The 20802-nt window shown below is 41.0% G+C and overlaps 2 protein-coding genes across 2 annotated transcripts in view; both read left to right on the top strand.

Moving 5' to 3' along the window:
* Positions 1 to 20802, top strand: part of TMEM61 (transmembrane protein 61) — a 179612-nt gene that overhangs the window by 84890 nt on the left and 73920 nt on the right. The gene's annotated exons all lie outside the window — the stretch shown is intronic.
* Positions 1 to 20802, top strand: part of PCSK9 (proprotein convertase subtilisin/kexin type 9) — a 35854-nt gene that overhangs the window by 6946 nt on the left and 8106 nt on the right. The window contains exons 2-8 of the mRNA XM_060773569.2: positions 1322 to 1513; positions 4861 to 4984; positions 8201 to 8334; positions 9489 to 9630; positions 11086 to 11282; positions 14243 to 14426; positions 19481 to 19651. Of these exons, the coding sequence (XP_060629552.2) occupies positions 1322 to 1513; positions 4861 to 4984; positions 8201 to 8334; positions 9489 to 9630; positions 11086 to 11282; positions 14243 to 14426; positions 19481 to 19651 (1144 nt within the window). The remainder of the gene's footprint in view (positions 1 to 1321; positions 1514 to 4860; positions 4985 to 8200; positions 8335 to 9488; positions 9631 to 11085; positions 11283 to 14242; positions 14427 to 19480; positions 19652 to 20802) is intronic.

Here is a 20802-nt window from a genome sequence, read left to right as displayed (position 1 = left end):
ACATACACACCCTAGAATGACCTTAAATTTAAGACTGGAGCAATATCAGGGTGAAATGCCAGGAGCTGTGGTGGCGAACTGGGTTAAACCTTTGTGCCAGCTGAGTGGTTCAAATCCGTGAGATGGGTTGAGCTCCCTTCTGTCAGCTCCAGCTTCCCATGCGAGGACATGAGAGAAGTAACACATCCGGACATCCCCTGGGCAACGTCTTTGCAGATGGCCAATTCTCTCACACCAGAAGCGACTTTCAGTTTCTCAAGTCGCTTCTGACACAATTTTTAAAAAGGGTGAAATGTATACATGTATACTTGTATGAATTGATAAAACAGTAGTCAGTGTATAGAAGACCCCGATTTTTATCTCTCTCTCTGTGTGTGTGTGTCTGTCTCAGGGCTTGAATTAGTTTTCTTTGCGGCTGGGTATTGGTTGTCAATGGCTAGGGAATTCTGGGAGTTTTAATTTGCAGAAGTACTTAAATCTCTGATTTATACACACACAGGCTTCAAGATTCCCCAGGAGTTTCTCCAATTAACTAAGCAGATTGCAGATAGGCTTGAAAGCAAAGCACAATTAGTGTTCTATATCTACAGATTCAACCATGGACTGTTTTGCAAGTATTCCAAACTCTGCCCCCATCCCCTCAGCAAACCTCAATTTTGCTGTTTTATATAAGGGGCATAATTTTACTATGCAATTACATATGATAGGACTTTAGCATCCATGCATTTTGACATCCATGGGGGTTCTTGAACCAAACCCAGTGGAGATCAAGTCCATCACAAGACCAAGAGTCCTTCCAAACGGCCCTTTATCCCAGGATCTGGTCCCAAGTTTTCTGTTTATCACAGATTATCTTGCAGTGCGGACTCACATAATCCGGTTTAAAGCAGAAAACCTGGGATCAGATCCTGGAATAAAGGGCCTGTCTGGATGAGCCCTGGAGCTGTTCATAGAATCATAAAGTTGGAAGAGACCTCATGGGCCATCCAGCCCAACCCCTTGCCAAGAAGCAGGAAAATTGCATTCAAAGCACCCCCAACAGATGGCCATCCAGACTCTGTTTAAAAGCCTACAAAGAAGGAGCCTCTACCACACTCTGGAGCAGAGAGTTCCGCTGCTGAACAGCTAGTTCCATAGTTGCACTCTGTTAAACTAAAACTTCCTTTGTGCTTGGGTCTACAGTGTCATCTGGATGTGATTGAGAGCCCAGCCTTTTCTTCATCAGTGTTTTATCTAGCTTCGGGCATCTGAATAATGACATCCCTATTAAGTGAGCAGAGCTAAAACACCCAATTTGCTGTTTCTGTTTCTTAAAATACAGGACATGTGGCGCTTACCTGGGAATTATATTGTGGTGCTTAAGGAGGAAACCCATAAATCTCAGACATCCCGGACGGCCAAGCGGCTGCAGGTCAGAGCAGCCAAGCATGGCTACTTGACAAAAATTCTCCATATCTTTGAGGACCTATTTCAGGGCTTCGTGGTGAAAATGAGCAGTGATGTGTTACACATGGTAAGTTTTTCTTTTTTGCAATGTTTATTGGTTGTTGCTTTTTTATTTGCACAAATGTAAATATTTCAACGATGTGATTGTTTCTGCATTTTAGACTGTATCTGGAAAAAGTTATGCGGTGGTTAGAGTACTAGATTGGGACCTGTGAGTTTCAGATCCAAGCTGCCACTCATCCATGAACTCTGGGCCCTTCCACACAGCCCTATGTCCCAGAATATCAAGGCAGAAAATCCCACATTATCTGAGTGTGGATTTAGATAACAGAGTTTAAAGCAGATATTGTGGGATTTTCCGCTTTGATATTCTGTGATGTAGGGCTGTGTTGAAGGGCCCATAGTTAAAAGGCTGTGTGGAAGGTCCCTAAGACACAAGCAGGGTAATAAAGCCCCAACCGACAACCACTTTAGGGCCCTTCAACACAGCCCTATATCCAGAATAGCAAGGCATAAAAACCCACAACATATGCTTTGAACTATGTTATCCGAGTCCACACTCAGTAGATGTGGGATTTCCTGCCTTGATATTCTGGGATATAGGGCTATGTGGAAGGGCCCCTAGATACAAGGATTGGAAATAGCTTTTTCATGTAGTTTGATTTTGATCGATTGGCCCAAATTGAGGCTTCAGAAGGCCCAGATGGTATATTGATATATTGAATGATTGTAAGTGGGAAGTTGTGCTTTCCTGAACTGTTTTGATAAGCATCTATGGGAGGATGAAATGGGAATGGAAAGGAAGAGAGCCTGGGAAAAAGAATTTTGTGTGAAATGCCCTTGGAAATCCTATAAAGCCCAACCGAGCTGCATCTCAGTGTGGCACTTCCTTTTCATGCTGCCTACAGATCTTTGTTTTGCAAAATAAAATCTGTTGTATCTTTCAACTCCTTGCCTCTGAAACCTCATTTCGGAAGCTGGCTTCGGAGGTTTAAAAGGGGCCAAGCCCAGACTATTGAGACAGAAAATCCCACAATATCTGCTTTGAACTGGTTTATCTGAGTCCACACTGCCATATAGTTCAAAGCAGATATTGTGGGATTTTCTGCCATGATATTATGGGTTATATGGCTGTATGGAGGGACCCTCAGCCTGACCCACCCTGCAGAATTGTAGTAAAGAGAAACTGGGGAAGAGGAAAGAGGCACGGAGGCTTGTCTTGAGCTCATTGAGAAAAAGGTAAGATGTCTAATGAATGAAAACATAGAAGAAAACTCCTTTTTGAAAATACAATTGAATCTGTCCAAACATTTCTAGAGTTTCAGATGAGGGAGATGTGATTTGTGAAATCCTAAAGTGATGCAAGACTCATCTTTGGGGAAAGAGATGTTTCATTCATTTCATTTTTTCCTGCCTGCAGTGTTAGACATCTTCCAGGCTGCTCATTTGGCAAAATTTCACTAATGGAAGAGTGTTTTCAAGAACATTGTTGGCTGATGTGTGACATTGAGAAGTAGCTCAGGATGGAGTTTGGATGCAATTTTGCAGACTTTGGGATCCCTAATGCCCTCCGCTATTTAAAAGAAAAAGAAAAAAAGCCTTTTTGTGCTTTGTGATTTTTACCTAAAACATGGTGGAAAGCCACCAACACCTGCAAAACTGGAAAATAAACAAAACCAGACATGGATTTCTAATCGCTTTCACTTATCTTTACTAACCAGTAGGACAGATGTTGAGGCATTAGAGATGAAAAATTGCCCCCTGGACTTCTGGATGTTGTCCAGCCCTGCTCTGGGAGAAGTGATCAAGTGAAAAAATGCGGCTGCATTGTTGCGCTCAAAAATGTGGACGAGAGGATTAGAAGAACAAACGGCTACAGACTGAAAGTTAGCAAATGCAAGGGAAAAAACAAGCAGTTCATGTGGTCATGGAATAGGTTTCATAATTAGCCAGAATTAAATATATGAAAGAAAGTGAAACGGAGGGAGATGTTTCATAAGTTCATGCCAGTGCCATAATAATTGAGTTTGCTCTATAGGAACAAGTGGAGAGCAAGAAGCAAACGAGCAGACCCTATAAATTCATGAGAATGCTAGGAAGACAATATGGGAACAAATGAAGCTTCTGGATTTCAGTCGTTATTGAAAATGTTTATGCAAAGCCTGCAGAATTTTCTATAGGGATGTGTAGTACAGTAAAAAAGATAGAAGTGAAGTCTTCTGTATTTCCTCCTGCTCCTCCTTGCCACTGGGCCCTTCCACAGAGCCCTATATCCCAGAATATCAAGGCAAAAAATCCCACATTATCTGAGTGTGGACTCAGATAACCCAGTTCAAAGCAGATATTGTGGGATTTTCTGCCTTGATATTCTGGGATTTAGGGTTGTATGGAAGGGCCCCCTGTCTCTTTCCTCCACTTCATGCTGCTGCCACTCACTTTCTTCCTATGATTAATTTTCTTCTTCCTTACCCTTCTTCCCAGGACAAGATTAAGACATGCGGAGGCCTCTTAACTATGACAGATTTAAGAGGCAGTGGAGCATGACCCTGACTCCCTCCCCAGTGTATTTTAGATTTTTATTTTATTTTGAGCACTGGATAAACTGAGGCCCTAAACCAGGCGTGGGCAAACTTGGGCCCTCCAGGTGTTTTGGACTTCAATTCCCACAATTCCTAAGAGCCTACTGGCTCTAAAATATCCCAGTATGCCAAAATTATTCAAAATATATCAGTGGACTACAACTGTCTGGAGCCCACTTTTATCCTGAGCATACATTGGGGGTCCTCTTTCTATCTTCCTCTCTATCTTTCTTTCTGTGGTGAAAATGTTTTCATTGTAATCAATTCAAGGTCAAACTGATCTAACTGTACTTCACCATCAGTTGGATGTAAATAGTACAGAATAGTCTTCAATCTTCTGATGTCTTATGTATGTGTTGACTCCAGTTCCCTTCATCTACACCAGTGGTTCTTAACCTGTGTGTCCCCAGATGTTTTGGCCATCAACTTCCAAATATCCTAATAGCTGGTAAACTGGCTGGGATTTCTAGGAGTTGTAGGCCAAAACACCTGGGGACCTACAGATTGAGAACCACTGATCTACACCAACATGAGATCTGGGGATGGTTTGAATTATAGGCCAACACATCTGGTCTATGATTTTGGGGAATGCTAGTATAGATGTTACTGAGCTAGCTGGGCCAAAGTTCTGACTTGAAGATGCTTCATTTATTTGTTCATTTGTTGTGCATTATATATTGTACACGACGAAGGCATTATGCTTGTGTTTGTGGTCATGATTATATGTGCAGGATACATGCTGTTAGCATGGCTTCCTGTGACTTATGAAAATGTTTTGTGTAAGTGTGTGCGTATGGCCAAATGCACAATCCCTTATATGGTTTCTTTTGTGCAGGCATTGAGGCTGCCACATGTGGATTACATTGAAGAAGACTCTTATGTGTTTGCTCAGAGCATTCCTTGGAACCTCGGCCGGATCGTCCCAGTGCAGGACAATTCAAATGAATACAATCCTCCCAGTAAGTGTTGTCCTCTTCTGCATTTCTTCATGGAGTGCTAAAGATTAGCAAAGCTACCCTTAAATCTAGCCTAAGAAAGGCTCAGTAATCAACAACTTCAATGACATATTGACAGGAACTTGAAGAGCAGTAGGTGTTCAAATACTGAGTTGCATCCTCTTGCTCATTAGAATGGGTTGCTGGATCCAACTTATTATTTGTAGATCTGTTTCAATAGACTCCTGGATTTAAATTGTCTTTGCCTGGTTATGTCTTGGTGATTTCAGTAGGCATGCTTTATGACTAAATCTGGATCCAACCTGGTGAATCCCCAAACATTCTCAGCATACCGCTTTACAAAAGCATTGTTGTCATCTGATGTGCTATTTTGAGACAGAGATCAAAAGTAACACAGGGGTTACCTCAGAATAACCACCAAATTGCTGGACTTTCTTTCTGTTGTAGATCAGTCAGTTGGAATCTCTTCTTCTCTCCTAAATACTTACATAGTGGAGTGTACAATTTACACTCCTGAAGTTTGTTATTCCAGCTGGTTGCTTAGTTTACTCTCTATACATGAGTTTGTCCTGCTGGTTTGTAAAGATATGGAATGGTCAGTCTTTACTTTCCAAATATTTTGTAGGGAAGCTCTACTCCCAAAGGGCTATGAATACATGACTACGATGGACACTGAAATATTCAAGAAACAGTTATTTTTTTAAAAAAAGAAAGAAAGGTGGAATGAGCGAGTGAGAATATTTCAGCTGCTTTCTGAATGATATGCTGCCCTTAGGTAGTGGAGCCTTGTCTTACTCAACTGCTGACTATGCCTGCCCTGTTTGGTACAAGTCTGCCCATGTGAAGCAGGTGAATATAGCACTGAACAAAACATGCAGAATCATTCCAGAATGTCTCAAATCTACACCTGTTGATAGACTGGCATTGCCTGGCTAGCTGGCATTGGCTAGCCAGGCAATAGACTGGCTAGCTGGCATTGCCCCTCTGATGTGCAATGGGAAGTTGCTGCCAACTGTGAGAGTAATAAGGTTGAACACTGTGAAAGCCATCCACTGCATGGCTACCAGCCTCTTTCCACTAGACTCAAATCATGGGAAAGCATCATGAGAACCACCATTCTTCTTAATGTTCCCCTGGCAACAGCAAGAGTATCCCTGTGGGCAGCTTAACCAAGAAATCCCAAATGGTTGCCCCCTCCCCCCAACATGAGGGTCCACCTCCAGGGGCAAACCAAGAATGGGCAACTTGGAAGTCCCTGAACAGACTCAGAAGTGGAGTGGGCAGATCAAAAGACAACCTGGCAAAATGGCACTACAATGTGGTAGCCCTTGCTCGTTTTTGGTCTAAAATTATTTAGCCGCTTGTGCTTCCTCTATTTTATCAGTTTTATACTTATTTATGCAATGCTTTTGCCACAAAATAAATAGGTAGTGGAGCCTGAATGGTGGTGCACCGTATTCCTCCACTTCTGCAGAGATCCTTAGTAACCAGAATGGATCAGGCTCCAAGGCTCTGGCTTTGTCCTTTGTGTTATGTGAGCTTGGTTGGCCCAGAGTAGAGGCAGAGGGTCGGGTGGATTTTGCCACTATAATACTGCCACCACAGATGTGACTTCTGGATAGATAGCAGGAGATTTTGTCCTAGCCTTAGTATAACTAAAAAATGTTGGAAGAGACCACAAAGGCCATGCAGCCCAATACACAATCAAAGCACCCTTGACAGATGGCCATCAAGCCTGTTTAAAAATTTATAGAGGAGACTCTGCTACATCCCGAGGCAACTATCCCCCTGTTGGACAGCTTTTGCCATCTTACTTTCAGGATAGAATGTTTGAGAAACATTGAAATATAAGCTATTTGAGAAGTAGTTTGGCTGGATTGTATTCCACTCATTGCTCTGATTGCATGGATGGTTGTCAGCAGGCAGACAGGACAAGAAATCTCTGCTCTTCCAAGGAATAGATTACTGCTTTGGGTATTCCCTCCTTCATTTCTTTGGCAAACCGAATGAGAAAGGAAAATAGGATTGACTAGAAGAGAGTGGAAATTCATGGTGATGGAAACACAATTAGTTCACACTAATTAATTTTGGTCCACCCATATACGCTTGTACAGTCTCACACCCTTGGGCTTGTTTTTTTCGCATGCCTTACAAATATTATAGCTTAGGTATCTCAGTACTCTTGCCCCTCGGCACCAAGAGTTTTTGCTCTCTGTCAGAGGAGGCATTGTATGCTATCTATCTTTGTGCAGTCTATTTCCTCACTGGGGTGAGAGAGCAACACTATGCTTTAGGCAGAGGGGAGGCTTCTGTTGAGATCCCAGGAAAATGCTCCCTTTGCAAATAGGAAGTGTGAGAGAGGCATTTTTTGAATCTGAAGCAAGGTCAAGGGATTAACAATGACAAAAATACCCCCTGCTTGGTATCTGGATTCTTGTCTCTACCTTCCCTTTGCTGGATAGATGATGATCAAATGTGTGCACACACAGCATATACATTCACATGAGCGAACAAGGAAAATATCAGTGGGTTTCAGACTAGTCGTTTAAATGTTTCAGACTTGGTTTCCAGCATTTTTGGCCATTGGTCACTCTAGCAGGAGCTTCTGGAAGTTGAAATCCAAAACATCTGGAAAACCACAAATTGGGAACCATTAATGACATACCATTTCCAGTTTGTCCCTAATTTGTTTTCTCTGTATTTCCGACCTTGAACATGAAGAGGTTCCTTATTTAGACCACAGTTTCCAGACTGCTACCCACATTAGCTGGGCGGAATCTGGGACTTGAAGTCTGGAAAACTATTTTTTCCAAGATCTTTTCTGGTTGGAGATAACTGTTAAAACAAGCTAATAGTTTTGAAAGAGTGGCAAAGGTTTCAGAATGTATCAAGTTGCATCTTGATTGAGGATGCCTAGTCTACATCTCACCTCCGAGAAACATTTTGACACAAGAAGGTGAGCTGATTTCCAACTTTTTTGCATCTTCAGCAAAGAAGAGAAACTCGTATTATGTCTGTTTTCTCTGTGTCCTTCATGGGCTACTGTTTGCTGGACAGTTTGCCAATAAAACTGGACCAGCTCCCATTGGAAATTGCTCATGTGAGATAAACATCCTCTGATATTGGCAAGAAGGTTGGGATGGTGAAATCTCCTAATGCTACAGCAGGAGGCATGTGTACACTTCCTCTTGGCACAACTGACTGGCTGTCTTTCCACAGATAGAGGTGACCTGGTTGAAGTTTATCTGCTAGATACTGGCATCCAAAGCAACCATCGGGAAATAGAAGGTAGAGTGTTTGTGACCGATTTTGAGAATGTCCCAGAAGAGGATGGCACTCGATTTCACCGTCAGGTATGCCAATGTTGGAGACTCAGTTGTCATGTACTGCCTTTTATAAGGTAAAAGAAAAAAAAAGAAAGACAAAGATAACATTATACTTCAGAGGTTGGGAAAACATCCCAACATTAGGCCATATGTTTATTAGGACCATCAAATATGCCGGAGAGCTATAGCTCTTAATTAGGTTAGTTGGTATCTTATAAAAGTAGGGATGAGAAAGAAACCCAAAAATTAAATCAGAAATTGTGGCTATAGGGTCTGTTGTTAGATTCACTGACAAACTTATTATTGTTAAAAGCGGACAACTCCCATGTTACGGCAGCTTAACTAGCTGCTAGTTCGCTTCCGGGCTAATTACAAGGTGCTGGTTATTACCTATAAAGTTCTAAACAGTTCGGGTCCAGGCTATTTAACTAACCGCATCTCTGCATACAAACCAACACGGGCACTGCAGTCATTGGGGGAGGCCCTGCTCTCAATCCCACTCTCGTCCCAAGTGTGGCTGGTGGGAATGAGAGAGGGGGCCTTCCCCATAATTGCTCCCTCCCTTTGGAACTCCCTCCCTAGGGATATTAGAACAGCACCCTCACTCCTCTCCTTCAAGAGGCAATTGAAAACATACTTTTGCACACTGTCCTTTGGAGAGGAAGATGACTAGTTTTCATTCTTTATCTTGTCTGACAATGTTTACAAGGATTATTTTACCTTAACTACCTGAGAGCCATGTTTTTATAGTTCTTTATTGTTAGATTTTTATAGATTTTACCAGCTTGTTATTTATGATGTTGATTACATGTTTTAGCTAAGGCCATTTTATTGGCTTGTTTTTTAATTGTTCATTTGAACTCTTTGTTTTTTTGGTATCATTTCTATTTTTATTATAGCATTGAAAGTTTGCCATGTTTGTTTTGGAAGCCATTCTGAGTCCCTTTGTGGGAGAGAGGGCGGGTTAGAATTATTATTATTATTATTATTATTATTATTATTATTATTATTATTATAAAAATATACAACCTTTCTGCAACCAGTTGGGGCTTAATGGGGCAATTCACTTCTGTGGACATAGTCTCGCAGGCAGAGGTGGGCATAGGAACACCAAGGAAGTATTATGTGGGCCTGTGGATTGGAAATGGCTGAAATATTAATATGTTTGTGCTCTCTGGCAGGCTAGTAAGTGTGACAGTCATGGGACCCACATGGCTGGTGTTGTGAGTGGGAGGGATGCTGGCGTGGCCAAAGGAGCCAGTGTTCGCAGCCTCCGGGTACTCAACTGCCAGGGAAAGGGTACTGTGAGTGGCACTCTCATTGGTAAGTAGCTCCTCCTGTAACAAAGCTTAGCTCTGGAACACAATATTTAGAAGATCACTAAGATCCTTAATGTTTACTTATTAATGTGTATTTAATCTCAATAATTTATATAGGGGTTAACCATCTCTTATCTGAAATGCTTGGGAAGTGTTTTGAATTTTGGATTGTTTTAGACTGTGGAATATTTGTATATGAGATATCTCCAAGATGGGACCCAAGTCTAAACATGAGATCTATGTTTCATATGCATCCTATACATGTAACCTGAAAGTAACTTAATACACACTATTTTGTGCACAAAACAAAATTGGTGTTCATTGAACCATCAGAAAGCAAATTTAAAAAAAAGAAAGAAAGCAAAGGTATCATTATCTCAGTCACACATGTGGATCATTTTGGAGCATTTAAAATTCCTTCATAATGGATACACAACCTGAATCTCCTTTCTGCAAATGTGGAGGTTTAAAAACATGTTTTAAAATAAGATATATGTAAAAAAAAAACCAATAATGATACATAATTACAAATGAAATAAACTACCATTAAGACAACAGTTTTTTAAAATGTAAAATAATATACAAAACACAAAAGTAACAATAAAACCATAGCGATTCCCCATTAAAAGATCTTTCTGCATAGACACTTAATACAGTAATTAAATGTCTGTCCAAATAAAAATGTTTTTGCATGTTAGTGGAAGGAGAATAGGGAGGGGACCAGCCTACTCTCCTATAAGAGTAAATCCATGGCTTGGGAACAGCCACCAAGAAAGTCCTTCCTGTGTCTTTCCCAAATGTAACTGTGTAGGTAAGAGGATCAAAGGAAAGCTGCCTCCTGAAGGTCTTAAAATTCATACAGGCTCAAATATGAAGATATAATCTTTCAAATAGTCTAGAACTATAGGTCACAACCAGTTCCTTGAATTGCAACCAGAAGAAACGGGGAACTAGTGAGACTGTTTTAGCAAGGATTCAGTAAATGAAACTAGGGTGTTCAGCCTGGTTCTCAACAACTTACCTTTTGATTTTGAATAGTTCTTAAAATTAAAAGAGTCCAAAATTTAATTTGTACTGAAACTTTGGAGATTTTGACCAATGTCACCTTTTGTCCCCTACATGCAATTTCTGGTCTTATTTATGGACAGAAAGGGCTTCTTGCATTTTATTGAAAATGTCCCAGGTATAACATTATAAGCAAAATTGCAAGTGATTAAATAACATATGAAAGTATAACTTTTGCTTGTAGTCTGGATATGACATTTCCTTTTGTCATTCATGTCTGTGTGATTCCTTTTAGTACAGATGAGTTTAGGAAAGCTCCTTCATTCGTTAAAAGCACATATGCTCTTGTTTTGCTTCGTCACTTTGGAGAATGCAAACTGTGAATGATGCATATTGCACTTCTCATTTGAAGGAGACATTCTCCATAATGTGTTATTGCCTCTTTTCATAACAGGATTGGAATTTATTAAAAAGACCTTGGCTGCCCAGCCCTACAGTCCTCTGGTGGTTTTGCTCCCCTTGGCTGGAGGCTATAGCCGCATTCTCAATGCAGCCTGTCGCCTCATGGTCCAGTCAGGAGTGGTGATCATTGCTGCAGCAGGCAACTACAAGGATGATGCTTGCTTATATTCACCAGCATCAGAATCAGAGGTATGTCATGGAGTATGGGTCCCTCAGCTTCCTCCACAGTTTAAGATGTGTCATCTCCAGTTTAGTTTATTGATGCCTACTAAATAGATGATTCGGAACATCCCAGATTGAGTTGCTGGACAATCAGGAGTTCATATAAATCCTTCTCCCACTACCATCTTGAAAGAAAATGTTGGAGAGCTTTGCAGGATTATTCAGGTGAATAAGGCTGCCATAGCTTGTGGTAGTTTATTTAGAGACATAGAATTGGAAGAGGCTACAAGGGATCCAGTCCAAATCCCTGCCATGCAGAAATACACAATCAAAACACTCATCTACCCTCTATCTAAAAATCTCCAGAGAAGAAGACTCCACCACATTCTCAGGCAGCACATTCCATTGTCAAACATCTTTTACCATCAGGAAATTCTTGCTAGCAAGCTTGTCCTTCCTCAATGTGACATCCTTTCAAATATTTAAACATGGCTATTATGTCATCCATCCACCTTCTTTTCTCCAGTTCCCTCAGCTGCTCCTCATAGGACTTTTGTTCCAGATCATTTTAGTCAAGGGTGACTAAAGGGTCTCTGTACACGTTCTGGCTTATCAATATCCATCTTGAATTGTGGTGCCCAGAACTGGATACAATATTCCAGGTGTGTCTGACCAAAGCAGAATAGAGTGGGACCTTGACTTCTCTTAATCTAGACACAATTTTCCTATTGATACAGCCTTGACTTTTTTAGCGGCCGCATCACACTGTTGACTCATGTGCAGCTTGTTGTCTACTAAGACCCCTAAATCCCTTTCACGGGTACTGTTTTCAAGTCATGTGTCACCCATCCTATATTTGTCCATTTCTTTCATACATTTGAAGATTTCCATATGAAGCAGTGTTCTGACAGCTCTTCAAGGGCACATTAGTGCAAATAGAAGAAAACTGTTACTATGACTATACTATACTGTCTGAAAGCTTAGTGGTTGGGAAACGTTCTTATTGTGGACATCGGTCGTGCAAACCTCAGTCTCTAGGGCAACAGATAGAAGAATCGGTCATGACCACTGCCTGAATCTTCACACCAAGGATTTGAAGGCTGCTTGGCAGAAATGGGTTCAATGCCAACAAGAGTCTGTTCTTACAGCATCAAAACAGGTTTGGTTATCTTGCACAGACCATACTGTCCATTTTCTGATGACATTGATCTTGGATATCTATGTATTTATAGCCTATGGATTAATCCTGAGGATTAGTTTAATCCTCAGACTTCTTGGAGAGATTCTTAGATTGAAGTTTGTGCTTTCATCATCTCGTGAAGCCAACTAAAGAGTAAAGTCAAGCCCAGTTATTGAGTTGAATGGAAGACATTTGAGTTAGAGGAAAGAAGACAGGGAATAACAGCCAACCAATATTTTCTAAGCCTTTTTTTCTTTCAAATATTTCAGTGTAGAGTTTTCCTGTCAGTGTTGCACCCCAGGCTTGAAGCCACCTATGACCATGGCATCACACAGAGTAGAAGCAAATAGTTTATTACAAAACCACACAAAAATATGTAGTAAAAAGTGGGAATAATGAAATAAGATGTAGAATTCAAAAAGCCAGCAATCAATTGTCTCTTATAAATCCAAAAGCAATCGAATCCAAAGATAGTCCCAGAATACAAAGGCAGCTTAAGTCCATAAACAAAACTTGAATAAGAATACAAAACAAGAACATGGAGAACTCCCAGAATACTTAAATTCAAAACCAAGACTTGAAACAAGAAGTAGAGAACCCAGGCTTAGCTGTACTTGAGAGCCACATTGCCTAAACTGAAATTAGCGTTTAGAATTAAATGAAAGCATGAATGAAAATGGGAAGCAGAAATGCCCTGGAATTTTTGCTTCCCATGAAGCTGTGTTGATCTACGAAGCTGGCTGTCTGCTCTAATCTGCAAGAGTGCTTCCTTGCTGAGGTCAGTATTGCCAGGTGTTTTCCCAGGAGAGTTTCTCATCAATTTGTCTTCGCTAGACTCCTTATCTTGAGAGGATGATTCCAACCCCTGTGACTGGCCTTGAGGTTCAGAGGCAATTACATTCTCAGCCCCTGCATTTGAATGAATCCCAGGAAAGTCCACAATCCCATCTGACTCTATCATCAGTGAACCCATCAGCCCCTGGCTGCTGTGACTGCTGCTGAGCTATCACAGTCAGCATCTCACCCTGTTCTTATGATAACTCCTGTTGACTCTGACTTATGGCAACCCTATCCTGTGTGGGTTTTTTTAAAGGCAAGATTTATTTAGAGATTTTGCATTCTCTCCCTTTTAGGCTGAGCAAGAGCTGGGTTTCCATGGCTGGATGAGGATTTGAGCCCTAGTCTCTTAGGCATAGCACTGAAATAACCACACCATTATAGCTTCCCTTTATATATATATAGTATGACCATCAGCTTGTGTGTGATGGAGGTCATATTGTATATTTGAAGGAAAGCCATGATCATGAGTGGTATTCCCAGACTGACTGTGGAAATGCAGAACTGTGGATAATAGTGTACCCTATTGAATGAATGACTTATCACAAGGGCATATTAGATAATTATTCTGACAGACCTATAAAATGCTGAGAAAGAGCACTTCTCTAGCATTTCTAGGGCCATCAGCATGACTCCATGGTCAACTTCACACTGGAGAACCTAGAAAATTTTGGGCAAAACATAGTTGCTTGGCTTTGGGTATATGGATCTTTTATTGTACCTTAGAATTTACATGTGCACTGTTGAGCAGTCTGACGATCGAAGTGATTGCCTGTGACAATGGTGACCTCTCCTTTGGTGGAAAAATTGTGGTTGGACAGCCATATTTTCAGAATACATTCGTTTTGGTTTTATTGTATCAAGCAGAGGACTATAAATGCTTCATACAAGCCTCTAATTCTATAATTATGTTAACAATTATTGAATACTTTATTCAGTTCTGATTGTGACAAAAGTTGTGTTATCATAGGTTATCACAGTTGGCGCCACCAATGTCCAAGACCAACCTGCTTCTATGGGAAGCCTGGGAACCAATTTTGGCCGTTGCGTAGATGTGTTTGCTCCTGGAGATGATATCATTGGTGCGTCCAGTGACTGCAGCACCTGCTTCACATCACAGAGTGGGACATCCCAGGCAGCTGCACATGTGGCAGGTAAAAAACAATATAGTAGGATTTTAAAGGGTGCAGCTGGACCAGTGCAATATGAGCTTATGGTGGAAACATGAAAAACTCCTCTGGATGCTCTTGTAAGGTTAAAAAAAACCCCTACACTTATGTTTATTGCTTCAAGAAATCTGCCTCCGGAATATTAAAGGTAAAAGAAAGTGACCTAAACTTCATTTGAAAAGTTGGTTCTCGTGTGTATGTGCCAGCAAGCATTCACTGTTGAGGTTGGATGGAACAAAAGGGGACAAAGAAGAATTCAATATTGAAGTTGGAGTGGAAGAGTAACAACAGGAACCGAAAGGGAAGGGGAGACGGGATATGATGGAAGCCAAAGGCTTGTGTGTATAAAGGAAAGAAAGATACAGAGGAGTGAAAACAAAGGGCAGGCATGTACACTCCCATCTCTTGCTAATCACTTTATAGACGTGTTGATGCCTCTTGGCTTCCAACTCTTTTGTGTGTGTGTGTGTATATATATATATATATATATATATAGAGAGAGAGAGAGAGAGAGAGAGAGAGAGAGAGGATGAAAGTGTTTTATTTGTACACCGCCCTGTCTCGCCACAGGGACTCAGGGCTGTTTCCAACATGTAAGGCAAAATATTCAATTGCTCAAAAGAAACCATACGATTATATCAAAATAAACACATTTGATAATATAACAAACCTAATTAAACTTAACAGACAAAGTAACAACAACATCATGAAATAAAAAACCCTGCTAAAACACATTCAAGATAAAAATATTAAAGACCTATTTCATTGTAACTCCTTCAGTAGAGGTTCAACAAAACCAATAGCCAGAGTTACTAAGTGGGTGTGGGCCAACTATAAAAGGCCTGGGCATGGGATAGTGCAAACAGCAAATCATAGGGCCGGGGAAGTGGATGAAGTGCAGGACAGAGTACTATCTGGTTACCTGGGAACTGGGTCTAGGGACTAATAATTCTTGAAAACATACTGGAACATCCAGGTTTTCAAGTCACTACAGAAGGAGGACAGTTTGGGGGCTTGCCTAATCTCCCTGGGGAGGGTGTTCCAAAGTCAGGGGCCGTCACCAAGCCGTGTTTGTGGCGGTGGTAGATGCGAGAGGAGGGTGTCCCCAGCGGATCTTCGAGCTCACGCTGGTTAATAGGGGGAGATGTGATCCCGAAGATAGGCAGAGCCCGAACCGTTTAGGGCTTTGCAGGTAATAACCTGCACCTTGAATTGGAAGTGGAGCTGCTTTAATAGAGGCGTCTTATGTTCCCACTGGGTTCCACATATATATTTTTAAGGCATTTTTTTCTTCATAGCAGTGGTAATACTGGTTTTCTGTACACAGAACTATTACAGGGGCAGTTGATGGCAAACTGCAATCTCAAATGAGGTTGCTAGGAAAAAGACACCTCTTAACATAAGTAAAATGGTGATGTGCAATGGGGAGGCAATCCTGGGGTCACACACTGAATGAAGGAATGTGTGACCTTGACTGATTTTGGTGCAACACTGCTGTTTGAGGTGACTTCCTGACCTTTATACCACAAAACATCCTTTCTACACACATGCATTCTTTTCCTTCCTCTATGAAAAACATTTGCCAGCTTCATGCAAATACATCGTTATGCCTCAATTAAGCAGCTGGGGATGACAGAGTTCATGTTATGGTCTGATAATGACATGCCTTGTAGGCTCTGAGGTCTAAGGCTAAGCGCAGCATGGAGTTAACTGCTGCCAACACATCTCCCTGTTAAGTGGTTATATGCATCCTGAAGGGTGCCTGTGGATTGAAAAATGTGAGTCTTTTAAATAATAATGCCATATGCAGCTTGAAGAGGCTGTGTGTGTGTGTAATTATTAAAATATACACAATAACCAACAAAATGAGGCAGCGCCACACACAGAGAAAGGAGGTCCCAGGTGGCAGAACAATTTGTATTTTAAATTATTTGTCGAATAATTAGAAACAGATTGTGTTCGGTTGCCTTGCTTTGAAGAGAAGTTGCCCTGTTATTTCCATGGAAGAAATGATCTTGCCATCCATTGAGGCAAAGAGGCTGATTGGAGTCCTTGCGTTCACACCAAATTTCAGATGGGCTGAATCCTGTACATATTATCCGGTAATCACCAGGGAGTAAACTCCATTGAACTAAGTGGAGCTTGCGTCTCAGTGTACACATGAATGTTTCATGGCAAGTTCCTTTTCATAGGGCTGAGTTGCTAAAAATGTTTTAAACTTGTGAACGAATTTTCTGTTGTCTTTTGTCTTCTGCAAGAGCATCGGACTCTATCAAGTCATTTTTGGCCTGGATATACAGACTATGAGGCACTTTTAGATCTCATTTATTTCAGTAGGACAGATTTCATCACTTGCCTAAATCTCTCCCATTCAGTTGCAGTGGACTTTGCAAACATCAAAGCAAATTGTTGTTGAAGGCTTTCATGGCTGGAATCACTGGGTTGTTGGTTTTTTGAGCTATATGGCCATGTTCTAGAAGCATTCTCTCATGACGTTTCGCCTGTATCTATGGCAAGCATCCTCAGGCAAAACATCAGGAGAGAATGCTTCTAGAACATGGCCATATAGCCTGAAAAACCTACAACAACCCATCAAAGCAAATTTTCTGGGTAGGATTTTGAGTTAGCTGAGTCCTGCTTGTACTGGAAAGAGGGGCTGTGATGGAGATCTCATTTGATTCCTTCATCTTTCTGTAGTTCTTAGGAAGATCCTCAGGAGGCCCAGGATTCCTATGGAAAACCAAGAATGGGTGCTGTCGGCATATTTTTGGGGTGTGTGTTATACTATTTGGGATGTATTCCTCACAGGTAGAGTGAGACAAGCAGGCAAACAGACCAGCATGCCCAACTGCTGGAAGCCTATTTGTTTTTAAAGTGGATTCTAAGTTTGTGTATTTTGCCTTCTTAATTTTTGATTAAATGAAAGAAGCTATTTTTTCCCCTCTGTGGAGTGATTTCTTGACTCTGTTTAGCAAGACTGAGTACATCAGAAAAAGAGGAAAGAGGAGAGAAATAGGCTTTAAATGCAAACATTCCAAACTAGCTTTATAAGATTTTTTAAGTGCTAAAGGGGACATTTATGTAGATTTTATTCAATATATATAATATAATAATAGTAATATTATTACATTAATATTATATTATTAATAATATTAATATAATAATATGAATACAATAATAGTAATATTATATATATAGAGAGAGAGAGAGAGAGAGACAGAGAGACAGAGAGAGAGAGACTCAATTCCTTTATTTCAAGGCTATCATATCAAACATAAAAAAGGACATATTAAGCTGAAGCTTGCTGCCTAGGAAGATACTAATTCTGCAGAATTACTCTTAGCCTTACATTCCCACTTTGACTACATGCAGGGCAATGGCTTCAGATTTGGTTTCAATGCCAGACAATCCAGCCTTGGCTTTAAGTTTGAATGTTATTGGCTTTGTCAGACATTTTGTGTCTGGTGTTGGATTTGCACTCTTTGGGGTTCATCTTTTCTCTGTCTCCAGGTGGAGATGGTGGTGACCCTCCTTGGAAGCTTTCTCCTTCTTTTGGTGGAAAGCCTCTGCTGAATACTGGTGTCTTCAATGAATATAAGAAGTCCATTCATGGCGTAGTCAATCTCAATTGAAGCCTGTACTTCGATAGGGTATACCCTCGATTTCACTTTTTCGTTCAATAGTCACTTCAAGATGAGATGGCTGCTTTACAGTAAGATTTCAGTGTTTCACATGAAGTAGTGGGACACTGAATGAGACAGATACCTTCTAACCATTCATCATAAAGCTAAGGTGGAACATTGAGAAGCAGAGAATACAAAGAAAGAATGGAGGAGAGAAGGTTATGGTCTTGTCCTCTGCTTTCAAATACTGTTTTGTTTATTAATTTATTATATGTGTTTATACCTGCTTTTCTCTGCCAAAGGAGATTCAAAGGGGCTAAATGTGTACATTTTAAATAACATTTATATCAATTCACTAAAAGTGATTGACACAGAAATGTCATGGGAGGGCTTTTGCACAATTGAGACTTGTGCGCCAGCTGCGACCGTACCTCGCGAAGGCTGATCTGGCCGGGGTAGTCCATGCCTTGGTCACCTCTAGATTGGATTACTGTAATGCACTCTACGTGGGGCTGCCCTTGAAAACGGCTCGGAAATTCCAACTGGTCCAACGGGCAGCAGCCAGGATGTTAACCGGGGCTCATTACAGAGAGAGGTCAACCCTCCTTTTCAAGGAGCTCCACTGGCTGCCGTTTATTTTTCGAGCCCAATTTAAGGTGCAGGTGCTTACCTACAAAGCCCTGAACGGTTTGGGTTCACCCTACCTGCGTGACCGCATCTCCGTTTACGAACCCACACGTTCACTTTGGTCATCTGGAGAGGCCCTGCTCGTGATCCCGCCTGTGTCGCAAGCACGCTTGGTGGGGACTCGAGACAGGGCCTTTTCTGTGGTGCCCCCCCGACTCTGGAACGCCCTCCCAAAAGATCTTAGACAGGCCCCTACACTGGCAGTCTTCAGAAAGAACTTGAAGACCTGGCTGTTCCGATGTGCCTTCTCAGATTAGGAACCTCCAATACCAAGTCCTAGAAGCACTTTAGTAGAACTAAGATACTGCACACTGCACATTGCACTTACTTATAATCCTACATACCTCCTGCCACATCAGCACTTTTAATATTGTACCCATTACTCTGGCCCGACCCAGTTTTATAGTGTCTCGATGTACTGTTTATTGTTGTTGTTTATTCTGCTTAACTGTTTTTAATTTGCTTTGGTATTGTATTTGTTGTATTGTGTTTTGAGGCCTTGGCCTATGTAAGCCGCATCGAGTCCTTCGGGAAATGCTAGCAGGGTACAAATAAAGTAATAATAATAATAATAATAATAATAATAATAATAATATTTTACAAGCTTATTCAATAAATTTACTTAACAATGTGTTTTATCATAAAATATTAAAGGAAGAGATTATTGTCTCATTTAGCCGCAGGTGTGTCCTTGCCAAATAATACAGAGAGGCATGTGTGTTGCCACAGGTATTGCAGCCATGATTCTGAACAGCAACCCCACTCTATCCATCTCTGAGCTGAGGCAGAGGTTGATCCACTTCTCCATCAAGAACCTTATGAATGAAGCTTGGTTTCCAGAAGAGCAGAGGCTTTTAACCCCCAACAGAGTGGCTGGGCTTCCCTCTAAACTTGTAGAAGGTGAGTGCCTCTTACTCATCATTAGTTGCTAGGTTTATGGTGTTAAGATATGTCCATGCTGCATTACAGTGCCTTGAAACCACTTGTCATAGTTACATCCTAGACAGTCCTGGGATTTTCAGTTTTGCAACAATTTGATTCAGAACACTTCCAAAGAGTTCTTGTGTCTCCCTTACCAAACTACAAATACTAGAATTTTATGGGAAGCAGCCATTGCAATTAAAGAGGAGTCAAGCGGCTATAATTGTGTTGATACACCCATAGAAAGGTTTGAAGTTTTAGATCCAGGCTGAAACTTTCTTCCAAGTAGATTGCTCACTTATCCTTGATGTCCTTCCTCTAGCAGGAGAAATGCAGATTTTTTTCAGAATCACTTGTAGACATCCCATTCAGCAATTATGATCCCTTGACTGCTGGAGACTCATATTTATGGTTGTGAATGACAGTGTAAAGATTGAAACCAAAGTGTTTCTGAGGTGCTTCAGAAAGGGCATTAGGAAATGTTTGCAGCATTCTTCCAGTTTTTAGGGCACATTGATACATTGATATAAGCTTTTGTGACAGAATTGAAGGGATATTTTTAACTCCCTATTCTTGATGTGCTCTGCAATTTGAAGAGTACTGTAGATACCATTACCTAGTCCAGTGGTTCCCAACCCCTCCCTTTTTTTTAAACCAAGGACCACTTTGACCAGGGACCGCTCCAACATAAGTACCAAAAGGGTTACGAATCAGTTTATATTTGGTTTGGTTATTTGGAGTGCTGATTCAGAAAACTGCATTGATAGACAACATATCAGCTCTGGTTTCTAATACAGAACATATGCCACTCAGTAGTCACCATTGGTGGTGATGAGAGAGAGGGCCTTTTCGGTGATTGCCCCCTAGCAATGGAACTCCCTTCCTGGTGAGATCAGATTGGCCCCCTCTCTCCTGTCTTTCAGAAAGATAAGAAACTTGGCTGTGAGACCAAGCTTTTGGGACAGCGCAATAAAACAGCGATAGAAAACCTTACCAGGCCAATTAGATTAGACACTGATAATCAAGATGGTTTTAAACAATGTATTATAATATGGAGACAAATGTTTTTAATGTTTATGTATTTAATTGTCGTGTCAGGGCAACCAGTCAATTGTATTACATTTCTAACA

Source organism: Anolis sagrei, chromosome 4 (genome assembly GCF_037176765.1).
Source record: "Anolis sagrei isolate rAnoSag1 chromosome 4, rAnoSag1.mat, whole genome shotgun sequence".
In the NCBI taxonomy this organism is placed as follows: domain Eukaryota; kingdom Metazoa; phylum Chordata; class Lepidosauria; order Squamata; family Dactyloidae; genus Anolis; species Anolis sagrei.
This window is presented reverse-complemented; position numbering and strand designations above follow the sequence as displayed.